The sequence below is a fragment of the Lithobates pipiens genome, unplaced genomic scaffold, assembly GCF_037356315.1.
Source record: "Lithobates pipiens isolate NorthernLeopardFrog02 unplaced genomic scaffold, aLitPip1_a1.2 Scaffold_3, whole genome shotgun sequence".
In the NCBI taxonomy this organism is placed as follows: domain Eukaryota; kingdom Metazoa; phylum Chordata; class Amphibia; order Anura; family Ranidae; genus Lithobates; species Lithobates pipiens.
The window spans coordinates 100,638,356-100,654,485 of record NW_027507790.1 but is presented as its reverse complement, the minus strand read 5'-3'; the positions used below and the strand labels follow the sequence as shown (position 1 = coordinate 100,654,485).

The following is a 16,130-nucleotide window of genomic DNA, read 5'->3' as shown; positions in this document are numbered from 1 at the left end:
ATGGAAACCCTATTTTCCATCGGTCTGGCAAATCAGACTGTTTTCATCCGATCCCCCATAGAGGAAAGCGGAGATCTGACAGGTCCTTCCCTGTACAGTGAGCGGAGACAGACCTGTCATCCGCCAGCTCAGTGGATCGATCCCGCACTGACCAAGCAGAGTCCGTCGAGATGGACAGCCCCGTGTGAAAGGGGACTAACATGTAACTTTTTTTTTACCAATGCACTGGCCTCTGCTCCTCCCGATTCTCCGTTTTGACAGCTAGCGGGTTTATCTTCTGAATGCTCCCATTTTAGTAAATCTCCCCTTTTGTGTCAGTTTTTTAATGGCTTATATTGATAAAGCCACTGCTATAGCAACATTCCACACGAGAAAAACTGTTGCAAATGCAAAATTAGTAAACAGCAATACTCACATTATGAATACATGAAGCTTTACCATGTACTTATGTTACCATAGAGAGATTCTCTCTCCCCCCCCCCCCCCTATCACAAGGGCTAAATCATCACTACAGGAATAGAAAATTGGAAACTCAATCTATTTCCTATATTGCCACCAAGGAACTGAAAAAAGGAACCACCTTTTACTGTGGGGGCTAAGGTTCACTACTTGGAGGTGAACACTCTTCTCTAAAATGTTGTAACACTTCCCTTCAGGGCACATAGAGGGATTCACTAAAGGGAAAAGTAAGGCAAGGCAAGTCAGACTACTGAAATTCCAGCAGGAAATAGTGGAAACACCAGCATACTCAGCAAGACCCTCTGACCTGTAGGTATGCAGAAGGAATTTGCATAGCATAGAATATGCAAGGGTACACATCCAGCTAAGTGCATCAATATAAGAACAGAAGATGGGAAACACAAACCGGGCCAAATGTCAGACGGTTTTTTATTGAACCGGCTAATGTCGACATTTGGCACCTGTATAATAGGCCTAAGGACCCTTTCACACTGATGCACTTTTAATACGTTTCTATTGACTTACAATTGTTCTCCCTGCCTATGGCTAAAACCATAGGCTTGTATATTAAAACACATCATCTTGAATTCAGCTTCAGCAGTTAACGTTACTGAAAGCCCTTAACATTGACTGCTGAAGCTGAATTCAAGATGATGCGTTTTAATATACAAGCCTATGGTTTTAGCCATAGGCAGGGAGAACAACTTTGTATAGTACATGGTATACATTCAAATATATTGTTCTCCCTGCCTATGGCTAAAACCATAGGCTTGTATATTAAAACACATCATCTTGAATTCAGCTTCAGCAGTCAACGTTACTGAAAGCCCTTAAGTTCTGGGTTTTCCCTATCACAATGGAAGGTGCCCATTTGGTGCGCTTTTGAGAAACTGCACCAAAGATACAACCTGCAGAACTTTTCAAAGCGCAGGGCACCTGCAGTGTGAACAGTTACATAGGATTTATTGGGGAATAGTTTTAATGCGCTTTTGCCACCCTGGAAAAGCACAGCAAAAGCAATGACAGCATACTACAAAAGAACATCCTAATGCAGTTGAATACCACACAAAAATACATTAAAGTGAAGAGAGAATGACTTGGGTTAAGCATTGACTTTCTGTATGATTTAAATGTAGACTTAAAACCCTTAAAAAGCTGGAGTAAAGTCCCATGCAGCGCTACTCATTGCTTTCCTATACAGATTTCGAAATACACAAACATTCATACAGTACATACACCCAAATTAGTTTGTACAGCAATAAATGCACAGCTGTATTAAATAGTTAATGCTCTTTTAATTATTTTTTCTTTAAATATTAAAACCGAGGAAGCAACTCATATACAGGGAGGGATATAAAAATCGATGAATTCATTTACATAGTAAATTTTACTAAATATAAATCCAAGTTGTGGGGGGGTATTCAAACTTCTACACATTGCTGAATTAAACAATTCAAAGCTTAGTACCCCTACGTGTAAGCTAATCTAGATTGCAGGACATCTGTTCCACCAAATGAGGAAAAAACAAAAAATTGCCTTTACCAAAAGACAAAAAAAAAAATAAAAAAAAGAAGGGGGAATAGGTTCACTTGGATTCCTTCTGCCTCATGCACCCAAAATTCATGGGTGGCTGAACAGTTTTTATATTGAAATGTGTATGTGGGTTTCTTTATGCAAGTATATTGATTTTACACAATGAGCAAATTATCTGAAGATAAAACATTTAAACATGAAACGCCACCGTTCGGACTGGTTAGTAGAAAGAGGTTTCTTTAGATTATGCTTGACTTTGAACTTATCAAGAACAGTGATGGAAAAAAAAACTGCAGGTGTTGTACTTCCCACACACCCAATATGAGAAGAAGGGGTAGGGAAACTTGTATAGACTTTTCAGATAAGTGTTGATGCCATAAGACAATTACTCAAGAATAGTCTACAGCAAAGCCGTTAGGCGACTACCCACGTCCGAACAGAACAGATCTCCACAATGTTACAGAAAATATGCTTCTACCAAAGGGAAACACTTAAGTTATTAAACAGCTTTACACGGACTGAAGAAGCAACTTAAAAAACACAGTTCATTAAAGAAGCTGTTTGGATGGCACCAATTTTCATTACATTGTCAACATTTAACAATACTTTACTTTCCAATATAATCTTTAGATTAAAAAATAGACGATTAGATATGTATAAATAACCAGTTCGTAGGAGTCGGACAACACAGACGGATATTTAAAATGGTTCATCTTCAAATTCTGGGCTGGGATTCCAGAAGAGGGTAGGATCAGCAAGGGGTGAAGTTGCACAGGACTGGTGCAAGTCGACATTGAGGAGCTGAGGGAAAAGTTCGCTTGTAAAAGAGTCCTCCCAGGCCTGGCCACAGTTCAAAGGTGAGGACATGTCACTTAAAGGGGATGAGCAGCCCTCATAGCCAGAGTCACTGCCTGTATCCAGCAGGTTTACTGCTTTTTCCGTGTTTTCTGAACAAGACAATAAGCTCTGTATGCCAAGGGCAGGGGTGGGCTCTTCTTCTTGGAACTCTTCCTTCACGGAAATGGGGACAACACAAGTAGTATTGAAAGATGCTTCCTCTGTTTTAATTACTACGCTGGACTCAATTCCTAGCTCTGCATCTTGCTCTGAGCACAGGGGCTTTGTGTAGACGTGGTCAAATCGAATTAGTTCATTAATGGCTTCCAGCTTGATTGATGGGGTCCCCACTGGAGAAGAGGGGGCGGTGGGTATGGAATCTGATTCACTGCTAACCTCTTGCTGCTGGTCCCAGGACAGTGATTCTTGGTAGCCAAGTAAGATTTCTGAGTCCAGGCTTTCCAATAGGCCAAGCAAGATATCAGACTAAAGATATAAAAAAAAAAATTATATATATATATATATATATATATATATATATATATATATATATATATATATAAATATGGTATAACTTAATGCACATCTAAAAACTGATAAGATATATTGCTATACATAAAAAAAAAATAAAACCCCACATACCCAACCACATTGAACATTAACCAATAAAAATAAAGGGCATCATTGAATTTTTCACTGCTGAGACAATGTGTAATTGTTCTACATAAAATAAGTATTGTTCCGAAATGAACAAACATTACAGGACAACCTAGAATTTGGTAAGGGCACCTTAATATGTTTTATTTGGCACCACCTCCATATTCCACCATTCAGTATTAAAAAGGTCAACTTATTCTTAAAAATGTGAGGTTTTCAATGTCTTATTGTTTGAAGTCTCTGTTGATTTAACAGTCTGTTTGCTGTTCTTGCTTCACTAAGCCCTGGTGCATCCTGTCACCAAACTAAGCAGCTGACTGTACAGTGCAACTCAGCTGGGAGGGTGTCAATAGCTGGGGGCTGCAAACGCATACTAATGGTCTCATGAGTAATCTAAAATGCTTGCAATCACACCCAACACAGACAGACGAATTTATACAGGGGACCTAAATAGTCACAAGCTCTGTCTCTAGGCACGAATTAAAATTACTTATGTAGAATTGCATCCCAAACAATAAGGCCTCATAGGTTTTTACAGTTGCCGTTTTTGGCTTGAGACTTTTTTTTTTTTTTCCTACAATCAAACTCTCCAGCACATATCTTGTGTGTCCATGCACACATAGGCTGTTAAACTGTTTTTTGGCTGAAGAAAAAAAAAAAAAAAAAAAAAAAAAAAAAAAACACACACACACGAGTGGGTTCTGAGAAGCGTTTTTCAGCAGTAAAAATGCTCCAACGCTTGCAAAAACTTTGAAACTCACTGCAAAGCTGCTGGCATCTTTATAACATTAAATATAACGTCCAGTGTCTATGAGGCCTAAACGTCTTGAAGTAGGCTAGTTTTATGCTCGTTACATATTATGGATTTCTTACAACCTTTTATGTGGCATTGTGAAGAAGAAAATTCATGAACATGCACTACTCCTTTAGTAAATCGTGGTTACCATCTTTTACTGGAAAACATCTGTGGATCAGCACAAGAACGTTTTTGTCAAAAATCTCAATCCCACCAAGGCTTTAAGCACTACATTACAGAAAAGAGTGGTAGTTTTCTGACAAAGAAATGACTGCACTACTGTAAGAAAATAATAAACCTTTTGAATTTAAAGAGGCTACAGCATTCATGGTTATTGTATGGACAATTACTGGTCATTTTATCACTGATATTATCTGCCAGTGTCCAGCACACAGTTTGGAAACTATATATACTGTATAGATGACATGAAAGTCTAAAGACCAGAATCTGGCTGCTTACCTCACTGTCTGAAGAATCAGGGCTGTCAGGATCCATGCAGATGCTGTCAAGTTCGTGGACGTCTGGGCCTGCTCCTGCTGCAGAGGGGCACGTAGTCTGAGTGCTGCGGACTCAGCGGACCCGGTCACCGGACTGACTTCATCTTCTCTGGACTGTACAAAAACCTACGGGAAATATAAAAAGATTAAGAGTCAACAATGGCAGTAAAGCAGATAATAAATAACAGTCATAAAAATAGCGCTAATTAGGCGCCAAAGCTTGCTGTTAACATTAACATGAAATGTATTGCTGTTGTGTCATCTGTGCCTCCAGAAGCATCAAAAATTGCTTCCCAATAAATATAAAAATGTATATTATATATATATATATATATATATATATATATATATATATATCAGTCCCAAGAGACTCATAATGCCATGATACAGTACACAGAACACTGCATCCATTTCAAGGAAAATGATTTCAGCAAAACCCACCCTTTATTCATAACCTGTGAGCAAATACTAAAAACGTTACTTCCCCCAAAGACAAGGAAATATGAGCATCCCACGCTTGCCACCTATGCTATAGGAACGAATAAGTAAATAAAATAAATGCTGGCCTACAGCCTGTTCCCAAATCATCTGATACAATGTACTACTCTTTCAAATGCCTCTTTCTGAACCAAACCTTGCAACCATTTGCAAACTAGAACACAAAAGTTCTGAAGTCCTCCAATAAGGCTCCATTCACACCTTGGTGGTTCCGTTTTATGGGCGGAACTGCCGCAATTCGAAAATGCCACAAATAGCGGGGACATCCTTGCAATCCCTGCTATTTTGAATGGCACCAAATCACTGAGCGATTCTGCCTCCTGAAGAATCGTGGTTTGAAACACACAAACAGGATCATGGGACAACCAAAAAAAGTAGAAAATTTTATTTTGGGGCGTCCCGCAATTCTGTTTGCGCGTCCTTGCTGCAATTTCACCACGATTGGTCCATTGCGACAATCTCGGCAAAATCAGGCCAAAATGGCAGGGATCGCAAGGGCATCCTGCAGTTTGTGGCGTTTCTGGTTCCACCCACAAAACGGAACGCCAAGGTGTGAATGGAGCCTTAACGTTATGGAGCAACAAGGTCACTTAGCAAGCTTTTCCAGCTCTGCAAGAACTCCAAAGACATGCTGGTAGGTTGATTGGCTCCTGTCTAACTTGTCCCTAGTATGTATGAATAGGAGATAGATAGATTAGGTAGGTTGTAAACTCCTTGAGGGCAGGGACTGATGTTAACGTAGAATATATATGTAAAGCACTGCTAGATGGATGGTGCTATACAAGTACCTGTAATAAATCATAATTTTATAAATATCTAACTAGTGTCTAAGTTCTTGGCAGTTTGTTTTAGAATGTTGATAGAGAGAATTCTGTTCAGCATTCCGCAGAGTGCCACAGAAGCTTTATTATAATCAGATTATGACAAGACTGATTTTCAAACCTAGCAACATTTGTACAGCTCTAAGAGATGAAAGTCCCTTTTCAGAGTCCATGAGCTAGCTTCATTGTTTTTTATGGACTAAATCAATAACACCACAAGTAGAAAAGTGTAAAGTACAGTACCCATTATAAACCATCAGAATACTTCTGGTATTGGCCTTGCTGCAATTAACTGGATTTTTTGCTGGTTTCTGCACATTCTACTTTCTGTTCCTGTTTTAATATCATTTCTACTAGAATTGGTTACTGCTGGCCCAGGTTAATATGAGATCATGTTATGATAATTACCTCGATCTCTTCTTCCTCTTTTACGTCAAGGGCATCAAGGCCCAATCTCTGACGTAGTTCTTGGTTTTCGGTTATCAAACCATGGGATTTTTCTCTTAAAAGCTTGTTTTCAATCAGAAGTTTCTCATTCTGGAAAAGGGAACAAAAAAAAAAAAAATGTGTTAACACCGACCATGGAGAACATAATAAAGAAGCCATAAAGTAGACAAAACTGTCACCCTAACTACCATGCTGTATAAACTGCATTAATGGGCACAGGTTTTAAACAACACTTTCCAAAGCAGTAGTAATATTTAATTGGCACCAATTAAGGCTTGTAATAATTTGGGGGGGGAAAAAATAGTATTAGGACTGCACCAGGCTAAAACAAGCTAATTGGCAGGAGTGTAAGACCTCATGACAAGGAATGGGTGGTTTACTTGGATGAAAGGAGTATTTACTAGTCAGGCAAGAAAAACCTGTCTGTCAAGTCAAATAGAAAATGATTGGTAAAATGTAGCCTCCATTGGTGGAATGCATTTCAATTAACACTGTATTAGGGGTGTGTAATGATAGAAGAGGCATATCACAGCACTGATGTAACCACCTGCTGCAGAACCATTTCTTCCAGCAACCACTGTACTGGTACCATGTATGGCAGGGGTGTCAAATTGAATTTAATCGCAGGCCGCATCAATGTTATGGCTGTTGTATCTGTAACACTAGATGTCCAGAGCGCACACAGCCTCCCCCACCACATCTGAGGTCAAGAGACCCCCCCCCCCCCACCATCAGAAGGCAAGAGTCCCTCACCCCCACAGTGCTGCCACCAGGAAGAAGCTGGGGGTAGAGCTGAGAAGCAGAAAGTGCACAGTCTGGAGAAGGGCCAGAGGATGGCTGGAGTCTGCCGAGACCAGAGAAGGTGGAGAAGAGAGGGCGCTGCAGCTGCACAGGATCTGTAGGAGGAGTTCTGTCCTCTCTGCTTCTGACTTGAGATGGGGAGGGGCAGAAACAAGCCTCTCTGTGGCTACATAGAAAAGTGAAGGATCTGGTGGAGGAGTTCTGCCCTCTCTGCTGCTGACTACTGAAACAAGGTTAGGGCAACAATGAGGGGGTTGCCGTAGCTGCAGTAGGGGTGTGAGGGCCACATGAAATGGCCTGGATTCAGCCCTTGGGCCTTGTGTTTGACACATGTGATGTATGGGAAAAGTCTAGGGTTGGAAACAAGCCGTTAAATGGGAGAAGGCCTGGGGTTGGAGCCATAAGCTGTAATTGTTGATGTACTAGGGACTGAGAAGCACTTTGATTAGCGAAATTTATACCAAAAAGCAACTCTTAGCTAGTGAATGAATGCATACTAAATTGTGTGGAAATGTTCTGAGTAAGGCATACATATGGAAGGTTTTTGAACCAGTAGAGCCAAAAGAATACTTTTTATTCAATTTTATATAATTGGAACCCTATTACTCAAGACAAGTGAACCCTTTCTCTGGCAGGAGGTGTTAAAAGAGAAAGCAGAGAAACATATTTCTGAATGAAGTCAGCAATAGTAAGCTGAGTGTACTTTGAACTGTAGAATCTCATAAGGAAGAGAAAAATATAATCATGCTTCATAAAATAGTAGGGAATTGAATTCAGCAGAGCTGAAAATTTAGAGGACAAGCTTGACCTGGAATGTGTGTAAACGCCCTTTATAGACCACCACCCCAGGGGTCTATAAAAGGGTTGTAAATGAGTTAACTGACATTACACACACATTGTATAGTGCTGCTATAGCCAGGGTGTGTGGGCTGTGCATATTAAACAAATTCTGCTACAGATTTGAAAGGGCATGCAGAAAAGAGCAATTCTACCCATTAGATCTGACCGCCACTAAACACCAGTCAAAACAATGTTATTTCTGGTTAAATTGATAGAGAAAACATTCCCTAAACTGAAAATACTAAATAGGACTTTAACGGTACCACACAAAAAAACAACAATAAAAATCTTTTATTAGTACAACCTTAAAAAGTTAAAATCTACAAAAGTTGAAATACCATATAAGACAACATAAATCAAGCTGTATAGTCTGTGCCACATTGTAGACAAAAATAAAGCGACATATCCCCAGACATGAATAGGAGCCATCTAGATGTTTCTTTGATGCTTTTCGCAAGACCCTTTAAAAAAAGTTTAGTTCTTCCTGAAGAAGCTGGCTTTGTCCAGCGAAACACATTGAAGAATCCATCTTGATGACTCCCCATTCATGTCTGGGCTTATAGCTTTATTTCTATCTAAAGTGTGGCACAGACTATGCAGTTTGATTCATGTTTTATGGTATTTACTTCTTTTTGGGATTTTAACCTTTTAAGGTTTTACTAATTAAAGATGGCTTATACTTTTGGTGTGCTACTATTAAAGTCCTATTTAATGGTTTTCACCGTTTAGGGAATGTTTTCTGTACCAATTTAGCCAGAAATAAACTTACATCTTGACTGGTGTCTTGTCTTTTTGCAGTCCCCTAGATATAGGAGAACTATAAAACATGTGTAATGTCCGTTTACTGATTTTCAACAATGTGTGACCTTTAACACTCCCCTGTACCAATGTAATAATAGGGGGATGTGCTACCAGTAAATCCACTGAGAAAAGGGAGGAAGCCTATTTTTTATATTTATAGTAATTCTGGTTAAAATTTAGATAAATGTAACATTTCTCGCAACTAGATCATAAAGCTTTCACAATGGCTAATAAAGAAAAAAAAGAAGAAAAAAAACACGATTAATGCCGACTTTACCTCCAACTCTAGATCCAAAACTTGTTGCTCAAGTTCACCCATTCTGGCTTTTTTTCTGTCTCGTGCCGTTTGTGCTGCTACTCTGTTTTTTAATTTCCTATATAAAAAAATAAAAGAATACACAATGTTCAGATGTTACCAGGACAAGCAGAAGCATGGTCAAAGATACAGGTCATGGTAAGCCAAGCTTAAAAAACAAATACAAACCAACACACACACGAAAGGCAGTTATGTGCCACTAGACTGTGGTAGTAAAAACATAGTGAGTGCACAACTTTACCACCTGGTTACATCTGCCTAAAATATCAGATTTTTGGTGTTTGCCTTCTCTAAAATCCAGATGTTGTTATCCGTTTTGTTAACTTGTCCAGATATGGCTATTCTGCACATAATCACATCTGGTTGATGATCAGGGTCTGCAAAGACATAGGAAGACCATAATGATGTGAGCTCCCTCTCTTTGGCTGAGAATTTGGTGATGCACAAACAAAAATGTCGCTAGTGCCCCTCAGAGATTTTCTAAAAACTTATCCAGCCAATGTTCCCCTGAGAGCAATTGGACGGCTATCTTCTTTCACCCCATACTATCCTTACGTTTATGTCCAAACTTTACATACACTCAACCAATTGTGAGAATGCAAACCAGCAAAAGTGGTGAAGACAAAGAGCAGATTTGCTCCACACCCATCATACTATTACAGAAAATTATAGTAGGCATTCTTTACAGATAGAGGAACTATACAGATACATAGTTCCTCTAATGCTAGGAAATTAGTGCTGAGGAATTTCTAGACCATCAGGAAGAGATAAAATGGAAAGGTTATTTTTTTCCTGCCAGCCCCAGTTAAATGTCACTCATGAGCAAGTTTCCTCTAGTCCTGAAGGAAACCAATTACAGAGTGTTGCATCAGCTAAGTGTTGCTGCTGAATAAGTAATAAACAGATGGCCTGGTAACTACTGAGTCATGTACCACTCGGCATCAATCCATTGTATTAAAAAGATGCAATCTATAGGAAATCTACACAGCATAGCTGTAATAGGTGAGACACAGACACTGGTCTTAATCCTGCCTTTGCTGCATACATCTGGTTAAACAGAAGTTCAAGTTTTGACCGACCTTAACCTACAACATCTAACAGCTGGCCATCCACGTGATTTAGTTTTTTTTAATCACAAGTTTCCTCTAGTTAACCTTTGCATCAAAGGACTGACTTTATTATAAAGGCTAAAGTTTACTGGAAGTCAAGGAGACCGTATTAAAAAGGGACAATGGAAGATCAGTATCTGGTATACCATTGTTATGGCTTTGTACAGGTTTACAGTATTGCAATGGAACACAAGCAACAAAATTGTGACTTGTCCAAATATTAACATAAGGGGTGTTCAGTGGCGGATACTCAGATGGGTGTGAGGGTATTTGCACTGCAGGGGAGGTTACAACCGGGAGCTATGTACACATTCTTAAGTCATAACTAATTTATTATTAGGAACATCTAGATAACCATATGTTCCTCCAGACTACTAAGCAGCATTTGGATGAAGCCTACTGTTGGCTGCACTCTAGAGATTAAGTGTATATCCATCCTGCTAATAGCATTTACAGATATTCCACAACATATGTTTTACAAGTCTTTTCCGGGGCAGAACATCCCCTGGGTATAATTGCCAATTCCTACAGATTATAAAATGAGCCTCATGCGCAAATTCAGGTACAGAGCAAAATAGACACGCATGCCATGGTTTGATTTCCTAAAACTGGAGAATGCAAAAATCTGGTGCAGCTTTGCGTGGTAGCCAATCAGCTTCCAACTTCAGCTTGTTTGGTTAGGTTTTGACAATAAAACCTGGAAGCCGATTGGTTTCTATGCAGAGCTGCACTCTCTAGTTTTAGTAAAAATCAACCCCCATAAGTCATCTGATTGACTTTAATTGGCTGCTGTGACCAACATATTTTCCTTTGATCTAGCCTTTTATCCTTTTAAGTAGAGATGTGTGAAAGACCTAGGGCAAACATCTATTTCAAGGAAGTTATTTGAAGAAAAATAGAAATGCACATTTTTTGCATTCCTGAGTGTAAGGACAAAAAGAATGACACATACATCAGAAGCATTTTTGAGTAAAACCCAAAAAGTCAATTTCCTCTTTCAGCAGATAACTGGAAGCTTCACTTCTCTTTAAAAACAGGATACTATTCTCAGATCAGGAGATAGGCTGGGTGCTGGCCACACTGGCAGTTTTATTTTAGTCCTCAGAGGATTAACACTGAAGTTACTGACAAGACAGCAGGGGCTCATAGTACAGACAACTTGTAGCTAGATCTACTCTGATTATTGCTATAAAAACAACACCAAATACACTCAAACGTTATGGAAATGAAAAGAGGCAGACAATAAAAAAATAAATAAATAAAATCATAAACATGGGTGCAAAAACATCTGTGCCCAAGTTTAAAGGTCTGAACACAGCTGTATAGCTTTCTATGGACCCATGCACACAGCTGTTTATCACTAAACTTGTTCTGCATTCAGATTTGCAAAAAAAGAACAAACCAAACAAGAAAGAAAACAAAAAACAGAAACATTGGTGTTTGAGGTCCTGTGTAAAGGAGCATATTTTAAGCTGCACACGTTTTAAAAAGAGCGATTAACTAGGTGCAGCAGCAACACCCGTCACTAGTAACCTAGTTTACTAGGACTTTACTCATCTACCTACTCCCTATTACGAAATATTTTTTTTTTTTTTTTTTAAATAAAAGGCTAACCAAATAGCAACCACATGGTTGAGAAATGTTACAAATTGTGCAAACTTGAAAAGTTCCAGGAAGAGGAGGTCTGGCATAAAACCAACAGATATTCATGATTTCTACGTGACGTCAAGGCATCCAGTTCCTTGAGCTGCCACGCAGGCAGGATCAGCCATCCACCCCCCTCCAGCTGCCTACATTCCCTAAAGACAGGGTATATAGGGGACATTCCCTGAATAAATTATAGACGATTTTTTAATTTTTATTTTTTATCCATCTCCGATTACAAGATATGCTGGCAACATGAGCTCAGGATCTTCCCACTGGGGCCATTCCCTGATCTCAGGATCTACAGGGGGACCATGCCTGATCTCGGGATCTGGGGGGGGGGGCCATGCGGACAATCCCTGATCTCAGGATCTAGGGGGGCCATGCGGACAATCCCTGATCTCAGGATCTAGGGGGGCCATGCGGACAATCCCTGATCTCAGGATCTAGGGGGGCCATGCGGACAATCCCTGATCTCAGGATCTAGGGGGGCCATGCGGACAATCCCTGATCTCAGGATCTAGGGGGGCCATGCGGACAATCCCTGATCTCAGGATCTGGGGGGGGGGACCCATGCGGACAATCCCTGAATCCCTGATCTCAGGATCTAGGGGGGGGGGCTTGCAGACAATCCCTGATCTCAGGATCTGAGGGGGCATGGGGACATTCCCCTAGGAGAGAGTGTGGGTGTGATAGGTAAAGCCCCATACACACGATCAGATTTTCTGCTGATTTTTGTCTTCAGATTTACCAAAACCATATAATATGAGGTCCAATCTTAGGAGTTTCAATGTGTATACAATCAGGCAGGCCCTCGCACTACATGGTTTTGGTAAATCTGAAGACAAAAATCAGCAGAAAATCTGATAGTGTGTATGGGGCTTAAATGCCACAACAATACAAGTGGGTTACACTGCTGATAGGGTGAGTGCCCAGGGATAGATCGAATATTGAACGAAGCCGGATACATCGATGATATACAAAAACGATTGTGCTGGACAATGACAGCTGGAATGTGACTGTTCTAGGACAAGCCAGGCTTTCCTTCTATCAGAAGATGTAATAAGACATCAGCCCATCATATGACACAGGGCCACACACACACACACACACACACACACACACACACAGGACCCCTCTCAGGGATCTCACACACACAGCACTGCCCCGTACATAGAGAAGCCGGCATCTGCACCATATGGGGACCTGTCATCGCCTCCTCCATTCATCTCAGCTGACAGCCAACATGACACGACCATAGGTGCACTACAAGTCCCAGCGCACACACACACACGATATGTAATAAGGGGATCGCACCTCCTGAGCGCCTTCTCCTCCGGGCTGAGATGGGTGAGTCTCTGCCTCTTCCTCGGCGGTACGTCGCTGCACGATGACTCCGGACTGTCCGGGCTGTGTATGGGTAACATGACGGAGGTGAGCTGCTGGCACTCCCCCTGCTCGGACTGTCCTCCGGGGATGAAGATGACTTTGGGGGCTCCCATGACCACCATGGTCGGGATGGGTGTCAGGGTGGAGGAGCGGGGACGGGAGGAGGAGCACGGCAGACTAGACGGGGAGACTTTACTACACTGAGCACTGAGGCCATTCATATCTACCCAGCGTGTCTCCTCCCTATTGGACAGGCCCAGTGATGTCACGGCCATCCTGTCGCTATTGGTGTGAGGGTGGGGGGCGGAGTGCCCGGAGGTGTGGGCGGGGCTGTAGGCTGTGTGCAGGGAGAGGTGCACGGGGTCCGTGTGGGGGTTGTGTTATAGAGAGCTGGGAGGGAGAGGAATGCTTCTCTGGTCTCCTCTCTTCCATTTCTTCTCTCCCTTCTCTTTTCTTTCTCTCCATTCTTTCCTCCTCCTTCCCTCTTTTCTTCATTTCCATTTTTCATTCTCTTTCCTTCCTTAATCCCCATTAATTTCTTCCCAAGGGTGGGTTCACACCAAACCGCAGTGTGGGAAAGCGCAGTGTTCTGTACGTGTTTGGTAATGGCATGGTAAACACTGCTTTTGAGGGCACTACCACAGTGCCCTGCGATTTGGTGCAACGTGTTTTTCAAAAGTACTTTTTTGTGCGTTGCTGTGTAATTTACAGTACATTCTAATTACTAGGCTGCAAAATGGCACTGCAGGGGAACACATAGGAGTGCAGACAGCATTTCTTTCTTCTTTTCCTTCCTTTGCTTTCCCCCCTTCCCTTTTTTCCTTTTCCTTCCCTTTCATGTCTTCCTTCCTTCATTTTATTTTATTCCTTTCTTATCGCCCCTTTCTTCCTTTATTTCCTTTTATTCCTTCCTTTTCTTTCTTCTCTTTCTTTTTCTTCCTTATTCTCTTTCCCATTCCTATTTTTCCTTTCCTTTCCTCTCCTTTCCCCCCTTCCCTTCCATGTTAATGTCTTCTTATCTTTCCCTTTCCTTCCTTCTTTATCTTCCTTCCTATCTCCCCTTACCTTCCTTCATTTCCTTATATTCCTTCATTCTTTTCCTTCCTTTTTCTTTCATTCTTCTCTTTCCCTTTCCTGTCTTCCTTTATGTCCTTCTTTCTATTCTTCCTAATCTTCCTTCCTATTACCCCTTTCCTTCATTCCTACCTTTTTCTTATTACATTTCCTTCCAACTCGCTTTCCTTCCTGTCCTTCCTTCCTCTTTCCTTCCTTCGTTTACTTTTATTCCTTCCTTCTCTTTCTTCTTTTTCTTTTTCTTCCTTATTCTCTTTCCCATTCCTGTTTTCCTTTCCTTTCCTGTCGTTTCCCCCCTTCCCTTCCATGTTAATGTCTTCTTATCTTTCCCTTTCCTTCCTTCTTTATCTTCCTTCCTATCTCCCCTTACCTTCCTTCATTTCCTTATATTCCTTCATTCTTTTCCTTCCTTTTTCTTTCATTCTTCTCTTTCCCTTTCCTGTCTTCCTTTATGTCCTTCTTTCTATTCTTCCTAATCTTCCTTCCTATTTCCCCTTTCCTTCATTCCTACCTTTTTCTTATTACATTTCCTTCCAACTTGCTTTCCTTCCTGACCTTCCTTCCTCTTTCCTTCCTTCGTTTACTTTTATTCCTTCCTTCTCTCTTTCCTATTCTTTCCTCTCCTTACCTTTTCTTTCTTTCCTTTCCCTGTCTTTCATCCTTTCTCTATCTTCCTTCCTATCCATATGTCCCTTTTCCCCCCTTTATTTCCATTTCCGTTTTTTTTTTTTGGTTTTCCTTTCTTTTCCTTCCTCTTTCTATTCCTTTCTTCCATTTCTTTCCATTTTTCCATTACCCTTCCTTTTTTCTTTCCCTTTCCTTCTTTCACCCTCCTGCCTTTCGTCTTTCCTTTTTGCTTTTCCTTTGTTTCCTTGTATTTCCTTCCTTCATTCTCCTCCTTTTCTGTCCTCTTCTTTATTTCCTTTCCTTCATCCTTTTCCTTTCATTTCCTTTTTTTTTCCATTCATTTAACTTTCCCCCCTTAATTTAATTAATTTCTGTTTCTTTCCATTCCTTACCTTTCAATCCTCATTGTTGTAATTATCTGGTTAATGGAATATTTGTAAGGTTTAAATTACAAGCAAATTTTTACTTTATCCATTTCCGGTGTATCAAAAAAAGAGGTGTGCATTGTCTTACAATTTGCTTTTGTTTGAAAGCAGCAACATAATGAGTAGAAAAAGCGGCCCTCTGCCAGCATGCTGCTGAGAAGGACTCTTGCTCTTTGTGTGGAAGCAGGGATCTTTCTGCAGAGGTCCAACACTTCCCATTCTGAGTTGCAGCTATAGCACTCTAATCTTTCTGCTCCCTGATTGGGAAGCTCTACCTCAGCAGGGGGTGTATCACACATCTGCAGAGAGACCACTGCTTCCAGGCAGAGAGCGGGGGTCCTTCTTTGCAGCATTCTGGCAACAGACATTTTCTTTTACTCAGTCTGTGGTTCTAAAAACAACCTGTAAGACTTTACACAGCTTTAGCCGTGAGTCAGTCTCCAGACTTATCTGGCAATGCATCTGTCAGAAGAAGCCATGAGCTATAGAAGCTGCCTTGCTTTTGAAGAAGCATGCAGCTAGTGAAAGTATATGATGCCTGTTGTGCACATGCCTATTC

General features: G+C 40.8%; 1 protein-coding gene across 1 annotated transcript; it reads right to left on the bottom strand.

Moving 5' to 3' along the window:
• Positions 1–1,734: 1,734 nt before the first annotated feature.
• Positions 1,735–13,673, bottom strand: XBP1 (X-box binding protein 1). The gene is given in 6 exon segments (XM_077462085.1): positions 1,735–3,315; positions 4,742–4,849; positions 4,852–4,905; positions 6,507–6,635; positions 9,265–9,361; positions 13,374–13,673. Coding segments are annotated over 6 exon segments (1,305 nt in total). The 5' UTR covers positions 13,667–13,673; the 3' UTR covers positions 1,735–2,691.
• Positions 13,674–16,130: the final 2,457 nt, after the last annotated feature.